Source organism: Egretta garzetta, unplaced genomic scaffold, assembly GCF_000687185.1.
Source record: "Egretta garzetta isolate BGI_Z169 unplaced genomic scaffold, ASM68718v1 scaffold286, whole genome shotgun sequence".
NCBI classification, from domain to species: domain Eukaryota; kingdom Metazoa; phylum Chordata; class Aves; order Pelecaniformes; family Ardeidae; genus Egretta; species Egretta garzetta.
Window position 1 is genome coordinate 428,562 of NW_009260078.1, and position 20,833 is coordinate 449,394.

General features: G+C 39.3%; 1 protein-coding gene across 1 annotated transcript in view; it reads left to right on the forward strand.

The window, feature by feature from the left end:
- The window catches only part of TMEM135 (transmembrane protein 135), a 183,714-nt gene that overhangs the window by 53,569 nt on the left and 109,312 nt on the right, over positions 1–20,833 (forward strand). The window contains exon 5 of the mRNA XM_035896800.1: positions 10,402–10,467. Within this exon, the coding sequence (XP_035752693.1) occupies positions 10,402–10,467 (66 nt within the window). The remainder of the gene's footprint in view (positions 1–10,401; positions 10,468–20,833) is intronic.

The following is a 20,833-nucleotide window of genomic DNA, read 5'->3' on the forward strand; positions in this document are numbered from 1 at the left end:
GCTGACTGCAGGGGGGTTGGACTCGATGACCTCTAGTGGTCCCTTCCAACCCATTATGAGGTTGTTATACACCATTCAAAGACTTTTCATGGTGTTGAAGTCAATTTACGACAGTAATTTTGGCAATTGCAATAGTGTTGAGCAGGCCTGACTGAAAGCCTTGTTGGATCTAATGTGTTTCAGGACATGGAGATTGTAGCCAACTTCATCTCAGGGGGGGTTGAGTCTGAGTCTGGCTGATGCCTTGATTTTTAAGGGTTTTACTGATTTTAAGGTTTTACTTATCTTTAATTAATAATTGCCCAGAAGGCAAATTGTACCCTGGGCTGCATCAAAAGCAGCTTTGCCAACAGGTCGAGGGAGGTGACCCCTCTGCTCTGCTATGGTGAGACCCCACCTGGAGCACTGCGTCCAGCTCTGGGGTCCTCAGTACAAGAAGGATGTGGAACTGTTGGAGTGGGTCCAGAGGAGGGCTACTAAAATGATCTGAGGGCTAGAGCACCTCTCCTATGAGGACAGGCTGAGAGAGTTGGGGTTGTTCAGGCTGGAGAAGAGAAGGCTGCGGGGAGACCTGATTGCGGCCTTTCAGTACCTAAAGGGAGCCTATAGGAAAGTTGGGGACAATGGTTTTAGCAGGGTGGGTTGTGACTGAACAGGGGGTAATGGTTTTAAACTAAACCAGGGTAGATTTAGACTGGATATAAGGAAGAAATTCTTTCCAATGAGGGTGGTGAAACACTGGCACAGGTTGCCCAGAGAGGTGGTGGAGACCCCATCCTTGGAGACATTCAAGGCCAGGTTGGACGGGGCTCTGAGCAGCCTGATGGAGTTGAAGATGTCCCTGCTCCCTGCAGGGGGTTTGGACTAGATGACCTCTGGGGGTCCCTTCCAACCCAAACCATTCTGTGATTCTAATTTAATTGGGAGGGTCAGTCCAGTTAGGTGCCCTTTGTGGAAAACATTCAAGAGCAGGAGGGAGGCGTATCCAGCTCCTGGCATGACAGAGAGACAGAAGTGAGGTGTTTAAACTTAATTACTATACGTGGGTGAATTCTGCAGTTTTGGAAATTCAGAATTCTTTAGCGATATTATTAGTTCTCATAATTTTTGTTTGAGCAGATTTGACAGACTTGACTGCTTTGCGCTGGTATGTTTGCATAGCATTTTCATGATTGCAGGTAGGAGTTATCTCTAAACCTCGATTATTAAAAAGCAGGGCTTCTGGTGTACAATTGCACTGTGGCTTCTGTCAACAGTCTTAGTGTTCAGAATAGACCTGGCCCTTCTGATAGTGTGTGTAAAGAAGCGTGGCTTCCTTCTGAGATTGGTCTTATGATAAAAACTTCCTGCCTTTCTTGGAAAGAAGAAACAGTATGAAGTGTGCTGTGCTACGGGCCCTGCACTACTTGGCAGAGAAGGCTGTTCTCAGAGCCTGGTGGTACCCTTGTTGTGCCAGTTTCGAAGAAAGATGCTTGGGAAGAAGGGATTTTGCTCGTTCAGTTTATCTGAAATGGCTTCACTTGCAAACTCTGTTGAGCATATGCAGCCTGTAAGTGAAGATTTCTGTTAGTTATTCAGGGGCAAAAAATAAGAAGAGTTTTCTTAAGAACAGGAGGAGGTTGACCAGTGCTTCTGCCAGCTCTCAAAATATTGTTCTAAGCCCTGAAATTTTCAGCTCTCTTTAAAATTAAAAGAAGTTAATTTTTTTAATAATGCAGAATACTGCATTATGTTAGTAGTTAGTTACCATTCCCATGCAATCTGTACCAAAATTGACTTTCTGAAATTTCTTGCTGATTATTTTGTTTCAAGTGGTTTTAATCAGTTACAATCAGCATTTGATTTTTTTTTTTCTTTTAATAGACAACAGCATGTGATAAATAAGTCACCCCAACTCATTTTGGTTAGGTCATCTCCAGAATACACGTACCCTTCAGAGCAAACAATTTAGCTCCTGTCCAACACCAGGGAAACTTTTCTAGGCAGACAAGGGAGGCATTTTTATAAGCTGCACCAAAACTGAAATTGCATGAACCTGTGTCTTCTGTTTCTAATTAGTTCAGAAGGATTGTGTGAGACATGTATGTTTAAACAATAAGGTTGGTAAGGGAGTTGAGTGTCTCATTCAAAGTAGATGTAGTCTAGAACAGTTATTGTTTACAGCATGGTGATGATAAATCACTAGTTTGAAAATGTTTTTTAGATTAGGTTTGTATTAGTTTAACTCATAACTCCGTGGGTAAATTACAATACATGGAAACAAAACAATCGAGACAAAGAAATTTTTGTTCCATTTGTGAATACTGAGAGCTACTACTTAAAATTGCTACCAGTGGGAAATATAAAAGATGAGGTAATCCCCTAAAGAAAAAGGATCATGGTTGTGAAACACATTAAACATAAATCTTGTAAAGCTTGTAGGAAATGTACTGAACTGAACCCGCTCAGAGTTCATGCTAACGACAATTCTGGTCAATGAAGGCAGATAAAGGAACTGTAAATGACTGTATTTAAATTAGCCTGGAATTCCAGAACACATGCTTGGATAATATGAAATAAAGCTGTCTAAATATGCAGCTCTCATTAATTTAGTGGTCCTAGTGAAACTTAAAAATACCTATAAGACCCAAGGCTGCTGGAAGAGCCTTGCTGGTGTCACTGAGTGTTTAAATCGCTGCCATTTTCCAGGGGTTAGAGGAGAGAACAGGGATCAGGGGGTCTTTGAATTTTGCTCTTGGTTGACCCAGTAACTCACTGAGTAACTGTGGGTGGATGGTGAGAGCTCACCTCAGTGTGCTTTTACAGCAGAGGAATAGGACCTGTTGGAGTGGTTCCAGAGGAGGCTGCAAAAATGATCTGAGGGCTGGAGCACCTCTCCTATGAGGACAGGCTGAGAGAGTTGGGCTTGTTCAGCCTGGAGAAGAGAAGGCTGCGGGGAGACCTGATTGCGGCCGTTCAGTACTTAAAGGGAGCTTAGAGGAAAGATGGGGACAGGCTTTCTTACCAGCATCTGTAGTGATAGGACAAAGAGTGATGGTTTTAAACTGATAGTAGATTTGGACTAGATATAAGGAAGACATTTTTTTATGATGAGGGTAGTGAAACACTGGCATGGGTTGATTAGAGAGGTGGTGGAGACTCCCTCCCTGGAAGTGTTCAAGGCCAGGTTGGATGGGGCTCTGAGCAACCTGACTGAGTTAAAGATGTCTCTCCTCACTGCAGGGGGGTTGGACTAGATGACCTCCGAAGGTCCCTTCCAACCCAAACCATTCCATGATACTTTATCATGTTGGAGTTCAGTACAGCTGTGGGCTCGGAGCAGTGTTACCCTGTTACCCTGGCAGTCGCTGGCTGCACCAGGCCTAGGCAGACCTGTTGTTTCTGCACGTTGTTGTTCCAGCACGTTGTTGTTCCAGCAGCCCCTGGCCATGCAGCAGAAACATCCCCCATGGATCAGTTCCAAAGGGGATGGAGGGAGGTAGGAGGTCTTCCTGCTGCAGGGATGGTGTGGAATGGAAGGATGGGGGCATGTGCTCCTTCTCACCATTTTGTAGCTGGACATCTGAAGAGTTCGCTGCCCCCAAGTCCTGGGTGAGCACTGGCTACGTGCAAGTGTGCTCGTATATTCCTGGGCTGGCCAGAATGGTCTTTCAGCTCTTATCTTTTATTCTATCTGGCAGCATTACTAATCAAAACCACTTTTGACAGTTGTCATGTGCTTTCTGCAGGCTGGCTTGCAGCTGTTTTCTGTCCTTCTGCTGTGCGATTGGAAAGGAGGAAGGGTTTAGCTGGCTTCGGGGGTTTGCTTCCCAGATGCAGAAACCTCTGCTCGGTGCTGGTGGTGAGGCAGCCTGGCTTGGACCTTCTTTATCCTGCATTTCTGTAAGGCAGAGCAGATTAAATGGCCTATTTCTCCTGTTTCTTATGCTGGCTGCTGGCCTGGTTTGTGGGTAATTCAGTTCATGAGCATTATACTGCCGGATTTTTTTTTTTCCTGGTTTCCTGATACTTAGTTAATTGCAGTGTTGAGCTGTTCACTCCTTTGTGCAGAGCAAACTAGAAAAAGGTGAAAGTTACAGGCTGGGACCAGGAATCCCAATAAAATACCCAGCTGTTTTTTTTTGGGGGGGGGGGGGGGGGGGAATGAGCGGGGGAGGTGTGGGAAGGGAAAAAAACAGGTAAAGAAGAAGTCAGGAGAAGAAAAAAAATTACCCCGAAAGTTACACATCCCCCAACTGCAGACTACTGGGTCCAGATTAAGGTAAAAAAATAGTAATGCTTTTATTTCATCCTCTTGGCAGCGCAGAATCCTTGGTTCTTTTTGTGCCGGGTTCATTTGGTGAGTGTGTATTCTGCAGCTGTATGTTTCAAAGCTCTTTTAAGGAGAGGCTGAGGTCCTGAGCCCGTCTGCAGCAAGGGGGTGTTCTTGCAGTGGAGACATAGCGAAGGCTAAATGCAAAGTCTGTCACCGCGATGGTTATTATCATTTGGGTGTTATGAAGGTCAGGGTAGTGTAGTTAGTAGCGTAGAGGTAAATTAATTCATAAGAGAGTTCATTAACCCTGAAAGTGCGGATTCAGTTCAATGAGCAAATGGAATTTGTTAGCGTAATAGCAGTTGCACTGAACTGATCAAATATTTGTGTGTCAATGTCAACCTATGTTTACATGACAAATCTGCAGATATTCTAAGGAAGAAGCAAGATGCAACTCAAAAAGAGCTACCTGTGCTATTAATCTTGTTACTTTTAATACTGGTTTATTTATGCTATATTAGTGATGAGTTTTACAGAACCCCAAACATCTAGTTAGGCATTCAACATACGTTTATTATTTGAGAAAAGAGAACCGTTTTCAGTTAATACTTCTGTTGTATAAGATACATGGCCAAGTATGTGCTTTATATGCTTTCTACCCTCTAATCTTCAAGCCGGTCTTCCCTCCTCCCCCATAAATCAAAGCAGATTTGGCCCCCAGAGCTTCCACAAGGCAGTCCCGCAGGCTGGTAATTGCTGGGGCTTGTGAATATTGTGGCTGTGTGTCCTCGCATTCCTTACGTGCATCTTTATTTTCATTTAGGGCAGGCAGTAAAACATGATTATATAATAGAATTGTATTCTTCTTCTAAGAAAGGTGCACAAAAGTTATATAAGTAACCAGAGGAAAGGGAGAACAACTATTACGGAATGCAAAGGTGGGTGTTCGGTGCAGTATTTTCTCTGGGTGTTCACATTCTGAAAGCTGAAAGTGCAAACAAAATTAGCAAAGCTTCAGAAAACGGGTCCAAGGCTACCATGAGCAAAGTATGTTTTATGGTGGGATTTAAATTGTTTAGTCTTTATAGACTTCATAGTTAAGTTGCTTTTATGGAAGGTAAAGGTAAGAAGTGATTTGATCTGGTAATGACTGACTGGAAGAAGCCTGTGTCTCACAGATGTCAGGTATATAGCATTGGAATGGGCTGCCCAGGGAAGTGGTTGAGTCCCCATCCCTGGAGGTATTTAAAAGATGGGTAGACGTGGTTCTTGGGGACATGGTTTAGTGGTGGGATGGCAGGGTTAGGTTAACGGTTGCACTTGATGATCTTGGAGGTCTTTTCCAACCTAAACAATTCTATGATTCTATATACTGATTGACTTAATGTACAAGTGAGGTTCAAATGGTTCAATAATGAAGGCAGAGACATTCAGACTCCTTTAACAAAGTAAAAGACAGAGATACATGGAATCCACACCTATAAAATGGAATGAATGAATTTTTTCTGGTTCTCCAGAGAAGAATTTAAATATATGTCTCTTTAAAAGCATCCATTCAGCTTCCGTGGTGTATTTTAACATATTTTAAATATATTTTAAATTAATAAAATATATAGAATGGCAGTAAATTCTATTTCATCAGAAGCTGTAACAGTAAATAAGCTCATCAGTTAAGTTAAATCTGTCATTGGGAGTAAGGTTCAGATGGAGAAGGTTGTTTTACACTTGAAATTTTGTAGATGGAAATTAGGAAGAATATTTGATTTCAGAAACTTGTACATTTTGCCTTTTTTTTTTTTTTTGCTTGTGAATCTCACCAAATCTCTCTTTTTATAGCACTCATGCTTGTTTTCAAAGGCCGTGTGATGGTTAGCTAATAAGGGGTATAAAATAGTCCATACACAACATGTGATCAAGTTGCTAAATGTTAGTGATGATTTCGGATAGACTTTCTTTTTAATGTAATTTGCTTTTCGTGAAGAAACACAAATTTTACAGGCCAGAGCTGTCAGCCAGCTATTGGCCAAGATCAGCAAACTTGACAGGAGTGAAAAAAAGTCTTTTGTGGTATTCCATCCATTTTTATTCTTATAACAAATTGCACCGTTTTCATTTTAATTAAATCTGTAAATTGCTGTGAATGACTTCCAAAGATCTGTGCCTCTCAGGACATACATTAAATAGAATTTTTTTTTTTAAATGCATGTTTTGAAGCAGATGCCAGAATTTGTCAGGAGGTTAAAAAGCATGCATTTCTAAATTAATTAATTTGCATTAGCAATCCCTTCCACTGCTTGCATTTGGAGTTTTAACTTTGGTAAACCAGTAACTGATGAGGTATTATAAGGCCATTTTATTTTTGTGAATACCTAGAAAATTCAAACCATCTGGAATCTAAAGTACTGTTTTTCTTGCTGTTTTTCCTGCAATTTCCATCAATAATGCACAATTATTTTCCACTTTAGTTCTGGTTCATACAAGTGGCTTTCCCTTTTTTTTTTTTTTTTTTTTCTTTTTTTTTTTTTTTAACCCACTTGCCAAGGAATTTGCACAGAAGCGACTGCTTCCTCGGAGGGGGAACAGTTGGTCGTCTTTGTCTGGAGATGGCACAAGAGCTTGCACGGCATTACGGGGTGGTAAGATACATGAGGCTGCCATTTCACCGCAGATTTCATGTAACACAGTGTACAGTCCTTGCAATGAAGAACAATTTTTAGGATTCAGTTAACTATCAGCTTGGCAACGCATTTATTTCATGCTGAGATCACAAAAACCATCTGTTGATAATTTGCTTTCTTACGGACCTCAGACTCACATCTCTGAATAGAAGTATCTAAAGTCATTGCCTAAGCCTGTAATGATTCTTATTTAAGGCTTATTTACAGTGAATTGAATGCAAATAAATCTTATTTTTTTACAGCATCATTAAAAATCTGATTATAATGAAATATTTAATGCTAACAGGGGCAGAAGCAGTTAACAATGATCCAAATTCTGTCGTCGGTTTCTTTGGGAACACTGTTATTATTTCTTAAATGGACAGTTTTGGCTGTTTAATCGGTTATCCTGACACAGCGATAAATATTTGCAATCGGTTGTATGTCATAGTCACAGTTATACATCCTAACATAAAATACAAGATTATTTTAATATTTTCAGTGTTTAAAAATTGCCGTGATTTATGCTGTATTTTTAAGTCAGGAAGCAATAACTGTAATTGTATGTAAAAACTTGGCATTTGGTGGACAAATGTCTAATGTAAATATATGCATGAATTTGAGAAGGTATTTTAAGGATTGGAAAGGGCTGACATTACAACCAGGTAATTAAACTTATTCCAAATGGCATGCAACTGTGGGGGTGTCTGCTCAAGGATACTGTGAACTGTGAACCAAAAGAGCCGTGAAAACTGATCTGCGGGGCAGAAGGGAAGTTTTGGCCTGATGCCTAAAAGTATGCTAAACTTTTCCAATAGCAATCTATTGCTGAAAGCGTCCAAGAAATTATTTTATTAGGTAGCCTGTGTTGAAAGGTAGATCAGTTTGTGACAGAGCAATACTCTGCATGTTTTTATCAGACTTAAACCAATTAAATAAAAAAACTTCCTATTTCAATATACTTAAAAAAATACTTAAAGTTGTTAAATTTGTGTTCAATGGATTTAAATTTCATCAATATTGAAACATGTTGTATGAGAATATTATACGGCATGATTATTGGCTATTATTGTACTAATAATTTTGGTAGCTTTGAAATTAAAACCCAAGATTATACCAGGCAAGATGTGTTCAATAAATTGGATTTTTAGTCAGAGGAGATTTGATATCTTGTAGGGATCCTTTTACTATCAGCAATATATTATCACATACAGAATTTTAGAAAGTATACGAGGTGTGATATTGTTCTTTTTTCATTGCTATAGTGGGATTCCTCATTCATACAGCTTTTTTCCCCTTATTCGTTATAGAACATTAAGTATGATGGAGTTTGTCTTTAACATTTCAAAAAAAAAAAAAAAAAAAGAGTTTTTGGTTAGTTTCTGTTTTAAATTTCTCTACCTCCATGTCTATTCCTCCATATTCAACCTGTACAGCTTGAATGCCAGGAAGACACTCTGTGCTTGGGGATTTCAGTGTGGCTTGGCTTGTCACAGCTAGAAACCACAGAAGAAAGGATGGCCTTCCACTTGGCTGGCACGAAGCATTTCCACCAGTTATGAAGAATTTGGGGAACTGGGCTGTGCTTCTTTGGGAAGCACAAGCAATTTACAGGTCATCTGCAAATTGCATTTTGTCATGGACTTGCCACTGAAAACGTTGTTGTGAAATAGTGGAACAGGTTGATCAGAGAGGTTGTGGGACCTCCATCCTTAGAGGTGCTGAAATCATGCCTGAACGAGCCCTGGGCAACCAGCTCCAAGGGGCCCTGAGTAGGACCAGGTGACCCAGGTGGTCTCTGCCAAATGATTCTGTTTGTACCTGCATTTGTGGGGCAGGAAGGAAAAAGATGGAAATTGAAGCCAGTGTGGGAGTTTGTCCAAAACTGAAGCGTTACAGATAAATTCAGATTTTAAGACTGGCCAAATTTTCCTAGACTGATCATTTTTATCATTGGCCTGCATGATGTTATAGTTTTGTGGAGGTGTTAAAGAAATTTCTGAATGGTTTCATCTTGTTCTTTTTCCATGTAAGACTTTGTGTTAGAACCTCAACGCGTTGTTCTCTCTTAGTTTTCTTCGTAGAAAGGGTACAAACTTGAAATGTTTTCTGCTAATGCCCGTCTCCTTCACCTTAAACATTACAACAACAGTAAGCTGGGCTCTGATGACTCTTTTGAAAGACGTACTTCTTTAAACGTCCTCTTGGATTTTGCATACCTAAAAGCCAATAAATTTGTCTCCAGCCTTGCCATTGGTGGTGCATGAGTGGCTATAGGTGGTCTGATCCCCCCTGTGCTGTTTGGGTCAGAAGCTGTGATTGTAGTGCTAATCATCTTGGGGATACTTGCGTGGAGCATCATGCCCATAGGAGGGCTTCTGTGGTGCTAGATTTGCTGTTGCTGTGATTTTTTTTTTTTTCTTGTTTGTGAATGGTTTTGACATCTGGCATTAACGATGTGAGTACAAGTAGATTAAGAGAGAACTTTTACTAGTAGATGTGAAAAGAAAGTCACACACACCAATGGTTTTCAAAAGAAACAAAAGCAGCTTAGCTGCATTGGAGAGAATGCTCAGTTTGGTTGAAACATCCTTAAAAATGTTGGTGAAAGAAACCAATTTTGGGAAATACAAAAGGCTGTATGAAGATCACTTCATCTCTCAGAGAGAAAAAAGGCCTGGTTATGTAACCAGTGAATTTTTTTCATGCTTTTTTGCAGCCATCTTGTAGAAAGAAATGTGATAGAGAACCTACAGGTTTTTTGTATTGTAGCCTGAATTAAGAGGCAGCAGTCTATGTTTGTGGCAGAAGTATGTGCTAATTGTCCCACTGGATTAGAGAAAGCATGGGGCAACTAACACAGAAAGCTATAAAACCTAACTGAAAGTCAACCTAATTAAAGATTTCCCCAAAGTTGTGTTCCCTGTCATTTGCCCATGACAGTGTTGTGTTTTGTAATGCCCCCGTTATTAAGAGTTAAGAGGGGGCTCAGGTACTTTTAGGATAAGAGTTACAGCATACTCTTGTTTTTTGATAATTGTTTGTTAATTTAAGTGTATAATAGTAAACAGCAATTTAAAAAATTAGTTTCATGAGTTGTAAAATACCATATAGCTATTTTTTCCCTTAGTATCCCACTTTTACCTTACAACCTGTGGAAAATCATTATATGGGGCTGAGCATCTCTGACCTGAATGAAGAGTCTTGTGTACCTGCTGCAGCATTGCAGGAGGTACCACGCACTGTTTAGGTGCTTACTTAAGCTGAGACCAAAATCCTCCATAGACTGCTCACCTTGCAATAAACCTTTGCTTAACCCGTGCAGACTGTTCTAAGTAACTTACTGAAGTGATTCAGTTGTAAAACGTGTGCTAAAAGTAGCTAAAGGTAGCTTTAAAAAATGTTATAAAAGTTGCAAGAAATCTTGATGAGCTGGGATGTCTGTTTTGTAAATAACTAATTTGTGTGTGTGTATGTCTGTTGATGCAGGCCACAGAAGCGTTGTTCCGAATGGCAGTAGCAAGAGGAGCTATTAGACCTTTGAGACACGGAGAAGTAAGGCTAAATATATCCTTTTTTTTTTTTCTTTTTTTCTTCCCCACATGAGGTATAATGTTTTATTAATGTAATGCTTTATAAATTCTTGGGAGACATATTGTCTTCAGGTAAGTGAAGAGGGATAGACTGTATATAACTTGCATACCTATGTTACAGTTGTTTTAAAGGAGAGCAAGAATTTAAATTCTGCCCAGTGGGGGATTAAGTATTCTTCAAAAACCACTCTATTTTTCTCTTTGCCTGAATTACAATTTAGCCTTATAACAGAAGTGACTCACAAGAACGTCCTTTTAGCCAGGTGATTTTTCACTGGATTTTCTCTGTTGAAAATTGTAGAACCTAAAGAAATTCATATGAGGTTGATCATTGTATTGGGTAACTGGGGAGAGGTTACTTCATACTTTATCTGTTCCTTTAAAGAAATCAGTGACTTCAGTTAGTATTATTCTAAAGAGGATAATTATATTTTAATGTTATGTTGCTCATACATGCTTCTCTTGATGGTGAATATTTGTTTCCTTCTTTGTATGGTTTTATATCAGGTAAACATTGTTCTGAACATTGCTGATTACATGTCTCTGACATTAGGTAGTGGAATTTATGCTTAGGTTGAATTTCATTTAAAGAAAAAAATACTATAGTTAGTCGTGACACTGGAAATGAGAACTGATCTGATCATTGCCACAGCTGGATGCTATGGTTTTAACCATAGAAACCGCAGTGCTTTTTCATGTCAATCTGATTTTGATCAAATTCTTAGGTAACTTTGTGAAAAGTTTGTACATTAGACACAGCACTCAATCTGGAATCTAGATTTAGACTTACCCTGGAGTCCCAGCTGTGCTGTAAAACATTCCGTATGCTGATGAAATTGCCTTATTTTATCTTATGAAATAAAGTAGTGTATCTTTGCATCAGTGTCTGAAGATGTACCTGAAATTTCCTGTCCTGCCATTGTCCATAATTTTAGCTTTTCTGAATGTGGATCCTTTATACTTTTTAGGTACTGCTCTTCATTCTTTTCTACAGAAGAGTGAGATGCAGATTCTAGAAGTGTTAGTTACGGACTGTGTTCAGTTTTTTTCAGTGAAGGGTACTTAATTTTCTGTGTTTTAATGATCAGGTTTCTCAGAGAGTTTGTGGAATCTCCATCCTTGTAGTTACCCAGTAAATGGTGTGAATTATGGAAAAATCAAATGATATAGTTTTTAAAGTGTAGCTAATTGTATCATGCAATGCGAAATGCTGGGACTATTACAAACACAACGATCTCTGCTGTGATCTTGATTAGCAATTTCTCTGTCTGATACATCTTCCATTGAGCCAGTTCATCTCACTGATGTGGTGGAAAAGTTCCACTTTTTTTCTTCAGATATTCCCTCTGATCTTTTATCAGTTAAACTGCCTCAAGGCCTAGAGAGAACCAGGTGGGAAGCAGCAAGATAAGTGGTGAGAGGATGTAGCCATGATTAGCAAGAAAGGAACTGCATGAAAATGCGTCTGTTTGATGATGGTGAACTTTACGTTGGCGTACTGTGTCCTGTGACACTGTTTCCAAGGTAATCCTTGGGCTTCGGTGGAAATGCAGTTAATGCTAAGCTAGATAATTTATAGATAAAACTTGTAAGAACTGTCCAGAGTTGGTTGGCAGTGGGAGAAATAAAAAGACCTTTCTTCTCTCTCATATTTTTATCAGGCTATATGCCGGGGGAAGAATATTTTGACTCAAGGAAGATCTTTTTGTTAAATTCCATTGTGGAATTATAATTTCCTTAGTCTGAAAATGAGGAACGACATTAATCAAATGAAATTAATTTTTCCAGAAGAAACTTATAATTATCAAGAGTAATATTAAAATTTTTTTAGCTATTCCAAGAAATTGCTAAATGTTTGCACAGTGCGTAAGTAGAAAGGCAGCCAGAAAAAAAAGTTGAATATGAACTAAAGTTGACTGTATTGTGTTTGAGAAGTGCGAACTTGGCAGTGAAAATCAAAGCAGAGCAACTTGTTTATTGGAAATTCCAAACTACAGAGGCAGCAGTCCAAATGTGCAAAAGTGCTGTTCAGCTTTCGTAGCGGTACTTAAAACCCCATTTAACATTTAAGAGGGTGTAAAACTGTTCAATGCTAGAAGGCAAAAATTGTGTAAATACTTATTTGTTTAAATTAATAAATTAAAAAATGACACTATTCTGTCTGCACTGCTGAACAGATTAATGCACAAACATTCATTCTATACAGGCAAAACAGGGTGCATAAAAAACCTATCCATTATAATACAGTTGTCATCACCAGGTGGATTTATAATTTATAAGATTGAATGTCTATGGGAAATGCCTTTTCTTCTCCTTCCAGCCTTCCTCCATTCACTGGGACTCATCGAGCCTTTATGCATATAGGATTTTAATTTTTTCCTTTATTATTCTTGAAGAAATTGAAAAATGAGGTTGTACTGGTTTTTGACTTTTGCATGTGGTTTGTAAAATTACTGTTGAGAGTTGAGAAAAGTGTGCTGCCAAAAGCAGTTACCAAATTTGAGTACATACTACTAAAAATTGTGTAACTGTGGGATAAAGGTTCCTGAAGAATCTTCTCAGCAGTTCCTTTGCTCCTGGTTGGACTGAAGTAGCACCCATGGGAGGGAATCAAACCCAGAAACATAATTAATTTTCAGGATTCAATATGTTGCTTTTCATGGTCATTAGTTATTTCTGTCAGTTGATTTGTTTTGGGGGTGGAGCGTGAGGCAGAGCCTTATAGAGTTTGTTTCTGTTAGCACTTCTAGCTCGTTCCCAAATGATCCAAAAGTTGTATGAACAGATGTGATCACACCAAAGCTGTGGCTGTGCTTGTGTACAGACGTCTTAGGGTGCATTTCATTAATGTCACAATGTTCAGAGCTGGTGATAGGCATAGGTGAGAGCTGTGCTTTCAGGGTGCATGGACCTGCCGACACCTAGAGAGTTTCTCCAGCTGTTTCTTCTGCTTCTGTTCCTCATGCAGCAGGCTAAGATCTGCTATCTTCTGTTCCTCATGCTGTCCAGCCTCTTCTAGACAGAGCTGCTGTCGTCGTGGGTGCTGGCTGATTTGACAGCCGTGGTGGAGTTGAGGAAACAAGAGCAACTACAGCCTGCCTGCTGAAGAGGTTGAGAAGAGGACTAAGAGGTGGCTAGTGCTTCAGAGTTTACTGTTCATGGTTCCCCTGGAGCTTCTGCTGTTGTGTGCTCAACCCCCAGGGGAAAGCCAGGAGGAGGAGTATGGGTTGGCAGTAGTGGCTGTGAGAAGTTGCTGGATGCATGGTAGAAGGATGGAATACATTTGACACAGGTTAAGATGAAGTTCTCTCTACACGGAGAAAACTTCCCTAATTTTAGTTGCAAGTGACCAGTTTTATTCACATTGAGCAAGCGATATGCCAAAACCAGTGTGTCACATAAGTTACAAATCATGTGGAGGTACTGAACGAGAAGGAGGGATCTGATTAGGATGATTAGCTTGCAAGGCTGATGTTCTCAGCACCTGTAGAGGAGGGAAACAAATGCACACAGCCCATCCAGAGAAGGAGCAGGAGGTTAAATTGAGAGGGTGGAACCCTTAATGGAAAAAGTACTATGAAATATGTAGGCTGGCATGGACAATGGAGATACAGTGGTAGAGGCACGATTCCCAGAGAGCTGGAACTGATATCAGCCATGCATGAACTCTGTGGATGTTAACTCATTTCTTAGGACATTTTTATGGATTTGTAAACTGTCTTAATCTTTTCTAATCTGAAAAATTCTGGGACTTCCGATTGGAAGAATTCAGGCATGTATCTTCAGAGTTCATTAAGTCTATCAGGAAAAAAACCATTGCTCCCTCAGAAATGGAGAAGGGCCATGCCCCATGGATTGTGCTCTTCTGTCTGTAGTGTTAAGGCATGGGGGGAACCCTCAGTATGGTGGAACTTTCAAAATCTTCATGTAGTGCCTTGTGATGGCAAAGGTAGGAAAAAATAATTTTGCAGAAGAGAAAGACCTGCGTAGGAGTCTCAGAGCAAAGAAAGAACTTAGGCTATGTAATGGGCTGCATTTTATAAGGCCTGCAACAGCTGAGATGTTTTGAAGAGGTTTCAAGGAAAGGAAGAGAGTCTTTAGTCTGTAGCATTACAATAGAATGCCATTAATTTAGGATATTTGGTGGTTTTTTTCCTTCCCCACCCCGGTTATATAAAAGCCTTTGTTCATGAAATATCATGGGAAACAAAGTATACAAAGGGATTTCCAGGCTGTGTCGTTTAAGTTTCTGAGAGGTTCAGTTCACAGTAGTGGTTTGATTTAGCTGGGGTGCCTGGAGAGATACATACCCAAAGCTGCCTAAGGCTCTGTCTGATGAATATTACACTATAAAAAACAGGCGGAGGCTGAATGGTGTGTCCTGTTTCTCCTTCTCAGCCTCTTTAGTTCATTTCCAGGTGAGTTAATGATCACCCTCCAAACCGAGTTTATGTCAATTTGCTGGTGCTGACTCCTGGTTCCTTTGAGAATTACCAGTTACATTGCCCATATCCAAGAATGGGCGAAGTACAACAAATGCCCACCCATATTCGTGTGTCTTCTGTCTTGGAGATACAGCAGCAGTGCAGCTTAAATGGAGTTGTCAAACCAGTGCCCTCACAGATAATGAGGCTGAAGCATTCTTAGCTATAAAAATACAGTAGTCAACCAAATTTTAAGTATTAATAGAGATAAAAATAAAAGTAATTATCGTACAGCCTAAAATGGCTTATGGTCTTACAGTGTAATACATGTAATGGTATGCATTGCTATGGCAGTAGGTACCCATGCTTGAAAGTGTACTTTGTTGGAAGAAGACTTGTCTTTGCTTTTGTTTAAAGCTGTGTTTAATAGATCTCAGAATTAATTTTTCATCCTGTTTGTTTTCTGTAAGGTAAATAATGTGAAGTGCAAAGCTTTATGAATTTAGCCCAGATACCTGTAAAAAGTAATTTCTGTGGGTTTTGTATTCATAATAAATACCAGTGATACACTTGTGATTAATTCTTTAGCTAGAAGTTAAATAAGAGGACTAGTAAGGATCTTTAAAACACAATTTATTTTAGATTTTTACAAGTAAACATACAGAAATGGAAATGGCTATATGCAATCCTTCTTAATAGAATCATTTAGGTTGGAAAAGACCTTTAAGATCATAAAATCCAACCGTTAATGCAACACTGCCAAGTCCACCACTAAATCATGTCCCTAAGCACCACGTCTACACATCTTCGAAATCCCTCCAGGGATGGGGACTCCACCACTTCCCTGGGCAGCCCATTCCAATGCTTGACAATGCTTCCTTTCCAGGAAGAAATTTTTCCTCATGTCCAACCTAAACCTGCCCTGGTGCAACTTGAGGCCATTTCCTCTTGTCCTATCTCTTGTTACTTGGGAGAAGAGACCGACCCCCACCTCACTACCCTCTCCTGTCAGGCAGTTGCAGAGGGCGATAAGGTCTCCCCTCAGCCTCCTCTTCTCCAGGCTGAACACCCCCAGTTCCCTCAGACGCTACCCATCAGCCTTGTGCTCCAGACCCCTCACCAGCTTCATTGCCCTTATTTCTTCCCTGTCCAGCATGTCATGGCAGAGTGCCCTATAGAGTCCTGGAAACTCAGCTGTGGAATTAAGTCATGTAGACAAGAACCTTTTTTATTAATAGCAATAACTCTAATACTTTCTTTCTTCATGTGAATGGACTTTCTAATTTTACTTGCCTTTGGAGCAATTAGAAAGAGATCTTAGGGCACCTCAGTCATATTTAGCTGTGTGCTGTAAAAGTGATGTGGAACAGAGTGCTCATTTAAATGATGATCTCTTTTCTATCGAGAGGGGTTTATTCTAGAAATTACCAAAGGCTATGTTTGATTTTTAAGTTTTGGGGTTTGTCACAATGAAGTTTCTGCTTGTATTTTTTGTCAGCTTAATTTGTAATACATGAAATGCAGGAAGACTTCATAAACATTTTGGGTTCTGAAGTAGTACCGTGAGTCGCTTGAGATTAATTTTCATTGAAGTAAAATTACTGTGGACATGCTGTTCCCTGTGATTTCAGCTCAGGGGCATACCCAGCCTAATCGCTCACAGCCACGTTAGAAACCGAATGGCAATGGGATAGCAGACATCTGATCCCCTCACCCTCCAGCCTTCCTATCACAAAGATGTCTTTCTTATCCGGGATTCAAAAGTTCTGCTCTCACAGACTACCCCAGAATCTCTGCTTTCCATGCTTTTGTCTTGAATACTTTGTTACTGTCATGTTAATATGTGAGGAAAGATGTTTTATCAGATTTACATACATCTTACAGCAGTAGAGACACTGTCGTTAGGGTCCTGAAGGCTCTTTGCTTTTTAAGCATTCTGGTTTTAGCCAAGGACACACTGAAAAAGCAGCACTGCTGGTCAAAATGAGCCTTGTTTGTTCTCGCTGAAATAACAATGCTTCCTAGCAAACTGTGCTTGACATTACAGAAGAAATCTGGTTTGGTACAATGAAACTTAAATTTTTGTAAGGCTATGTCATAACATGTACGGGCTTTTTCTGCCTTCAAAGTAGGATTGTCAGGCTCTTGGATCTTACCCTATTTTTTTTTTTCCCCCCCCACTGGTTAAGGGTTGCTAGTAGACAGAAAAATGTGTATTTTTTAAATTTAACAATTTGCAAATTTGCAAAAAAGCATCATTTTAATTTAACCAAACCAACCACCGTGAACATGTGGGGCAAGATCCAAAGAGCCAGTGGGTTTCAGTATTTATTTCTCATATCGTTACTCTCTCCTTTCCTCTACAGGGAAGTCACTTCTTTCTCTGTCCACAAGAGAATAATCTGTATGTTGATTTTTAGCTTTTTTGCTTTTTCAAAAGAAATGTGTTAAAAAAAAAAAAGTATCCTAGATCAGGGTTCTGAAACGTCAATTAAAAAAACCCTTTATATTATTGGCATACATAGGTACAGCTTTCTGTTTAGTAAGATCTTTTTGGAAGTAGTATTGAGCCTGTCTTTTGTAAACTATAGTAAAGGAGCAGCAAATGGATAAAACATTTCCATAAGAATAGAACTGTTTTATAGTCTACCTACTTGAGGTTTTGGTTTGGCATGTATTTCTAGAGTATTTAAAAATAGTACTGGTACCTGGGAAATCTTTCTGGCAGGTCACAGTGGGTAACAGTTCAAAGGTGATTTAATTGCTGAAGACTGACATGCCTTATCTGTATTATCTGAAAGCAAGTCAAAAGTAAATAATTTTTCTGATTAAATGCAGTGAAAACTAAAGCTTGCTTGGAGGGAGAGAAAGAGAGAATGCCATTGATCCCCGGGGAGGAAAACCACCAGATTACCTTTGAGGTGTTCCAGTGTGGTGTTCGAGTGATGTTTTTGCCGTGTATTTGGTTGTCTGAAGGTGTTATTTGCCTAGCATGCCCAGTGTTATCTATTTTATGTGGTTTATTTGGTTTAAATTAATTTTTAATCACAAAGAGCAAAGCAAGTTTGTCTCAAAACCTGAGTTGAATATAAAGAACTTTTCTGCTCTTTTAATATGCAATTTGCCTGAGGATATTTAGTTTCTTACTAAAAGAAACTGAGCCTTGAAAAAAACCACCGACCTACACCAAATAGTTTTAAAGTAGAATAGTGGGATTCGTAAGTTAGGGAACGTGGAAAATTAATACCCTGTAGGAATCGTGTATGGTGCAAACTTACAGGAGAAGTATATGAAAGTAGGATAGTGGCTATGTGTTTCAGAACACAGAGTAACCGCCAAAGAAAGAGAACATGCAAGTTTGGAAACTTAGCTAACTTACGGTTTCACTTCTGTTTTGAAAGTTATCTAGGTGATCATGCTTTGTATTTTTCTTCTAAATGTATGGAAAGTGTAGTCTGTCTTATTTTGAGATATCATGCTATGCATTATTTTTATTATAAGGTAATTTTTTTTAATGCAGGCTGATGGTATGTATTTATCTTAGGATAACCATAACGCCCTCTTTGTGAAGAGAAACACAGGGCTAAAAACTAAATTGACTTATGATACAAGTATTTGCCAAGTGTCTTTCACCAAGACGTTTTTGACAAGAAGTAAGGAGGGAGTTACCTATTTTAAAGACTACTTCTCATTGTAATACTTTGCCTGTATATTCCAGATTTCTTACTCTTTTTCATCAGAAAACAGTGAGTGCATGGCAAATGAAGACAGAATGAAATTATGGCAACAAAACTAAATGTGAGGAAATATGTTTAGTTCCCAATCTAGTTTTTGGTTTAACGTGACTTTGGGTGGTCAAGAAGTACGGTACTGGGAAGGTTATGAGATTGTTTCCTTAAGATAATTGTTCTTAGAATCATGGAATCACTTGGCTGAGGTCTCCCCTCAGCCTCCTCTTCTCCAGGCTGAACACCCCCAGTTCCCTCAGCCGCTCCCCATCAGCCTTGTGCTCCAGACCCTTCCCCAGCTTCGTTGCCTTTCTCTGGAAATGCTCTAGTGCCTCAATGTTCTTCTTAATTTCTTTCTTATTAAAAAATGTAGTTAGTGATTGTCATTTCAAATACAGACATTTATTTTCTGTAACCTGGCACCATTTGTTTAACAGCTATTCAAATTGTGGTCTTATATGTTGTGGCCTTGGAATTAAATTGTCATCTTGCTTTATACTAAAAACCTGCCCCCAAAGACAGGGTCTGGGCACTCCACTGTTCTGCCAGAGCAAAGATAATCTGTAGGAAGAATTTTACTTCTAGAATGAAGAAGGGCAGAGTAGGTATTACAGAAGGTTGGTACTTGACTAATGCTTCTTTCTCACTTTGGTGGTGTTAATGTTATGTTAATGTATTCATACAGGCAACTGTAAAAACCTGTTTAAACTGATAAAGCGAAGAATTTGTTTACATTCCTGTATGCATTTAAGAATGCTAAATACATGCTAAAGATGTAATTAAAGCATACACTCCACTGATCTTCAGTTTCTGTGCAAGTTGTTTGACTAATCTTCTTGCTAAGGCGAATGCGTTGTCATTTTCTCTAACACTTTACAGTAGAAATATGCATGTCAACCAACTCATTATACTGTGTAGAGGAACTCTGAAGAATGGATAGTTTAACTTTAGTGTAAATGTTACTTACATTCAATGATTTCCAGTGAATGATATTTAATATTCCTTTAGGAAAACAATGCAAATGTAAAAATCATATTAAAGTTTTTATCAGTTTTCTGCTTGCTCTTTAGAATTATCATTGAATTCAACTGTTTAAATAACGTCCTCTCATTTCTATGGCAGATGTAGGGGTGGCTCATGACCGTTCTTGAAAGCCCAGTTGATGGGACAAATCAGTTTGACAAGAAACAAATACCAAGGTAGATTGCGATCACTGAGGAACTGCAATCAATTTTGGACTTTGCATCATAGGGTTTTTCCTCTGGTTAAGTAACTGGGGATAAAAGGAAATCACCGTATTTCTTCTTGTCCAGGCATTTTTGATGTTCTCATTCGTTCTGCTGCTCCAGCTCAAGTTATTTTATGCTCCATATCTGTATGTTAGACTTGTTAAAATATCTTCGATCACGGACAAACAAAAAATGCACAAACAGAAAAAGGAGTCATCTTTAATAACTTGTAATTGTCCTATATAGAAACAGATTGCATAAACCTAAATGCAATTTGAAATGCATTATTTGGGATTTCTAAAAAGAGGATGAATGTGCTACAGGCAGTGAGAAAGCTCTTTCGGTTTCCTTTTTGATGTTCAAAGTTTGATGACAATCATAGAAATCATAGTTTATATTTCCTTATTAATGAGTAATTTTAGATTGTAGCTGGTGAACTGATAAGACATAAAAAAAATAAAGGGAGAGATATGAACAGAATGAATTAAATAAGTAGGAATAACTAATATTCCTACCATGAGATCCTCATAGTCAAGCATTTGAACTATGGGCTGGATGAGCAGACAGTGAAGTGGTTTGAAAACTGGCTGAACAGCCAGGCCCAAAAGGTCGTGATCAGCGGCACAAAGTTTTGTCAGAGGCCAGTAACTAGCAGTGTACCCCAGGGGTTGATACTGGGTCCGATCCTGTTCAACATCTTCATTAATGATCTGCATGATGGGGCAGAGCATACCCTCTCCAAGTTTGCTGATGGCATCAAGCTGTCAGGAGTGGCTCATACAACAGAGACTCATGCTGTTATCCAGAGGGACCTTGTGAGGATGGAGAAATGGGTTGACAGGAACCTCATGAAGTTCAAGAAGTGCAGAGTTCTGCTCCTGGTATAGAACAATTCCAGGCACCAACATATGCTGGGGCCATGTGGCTGGAATGGAAAGCAGCTTGGT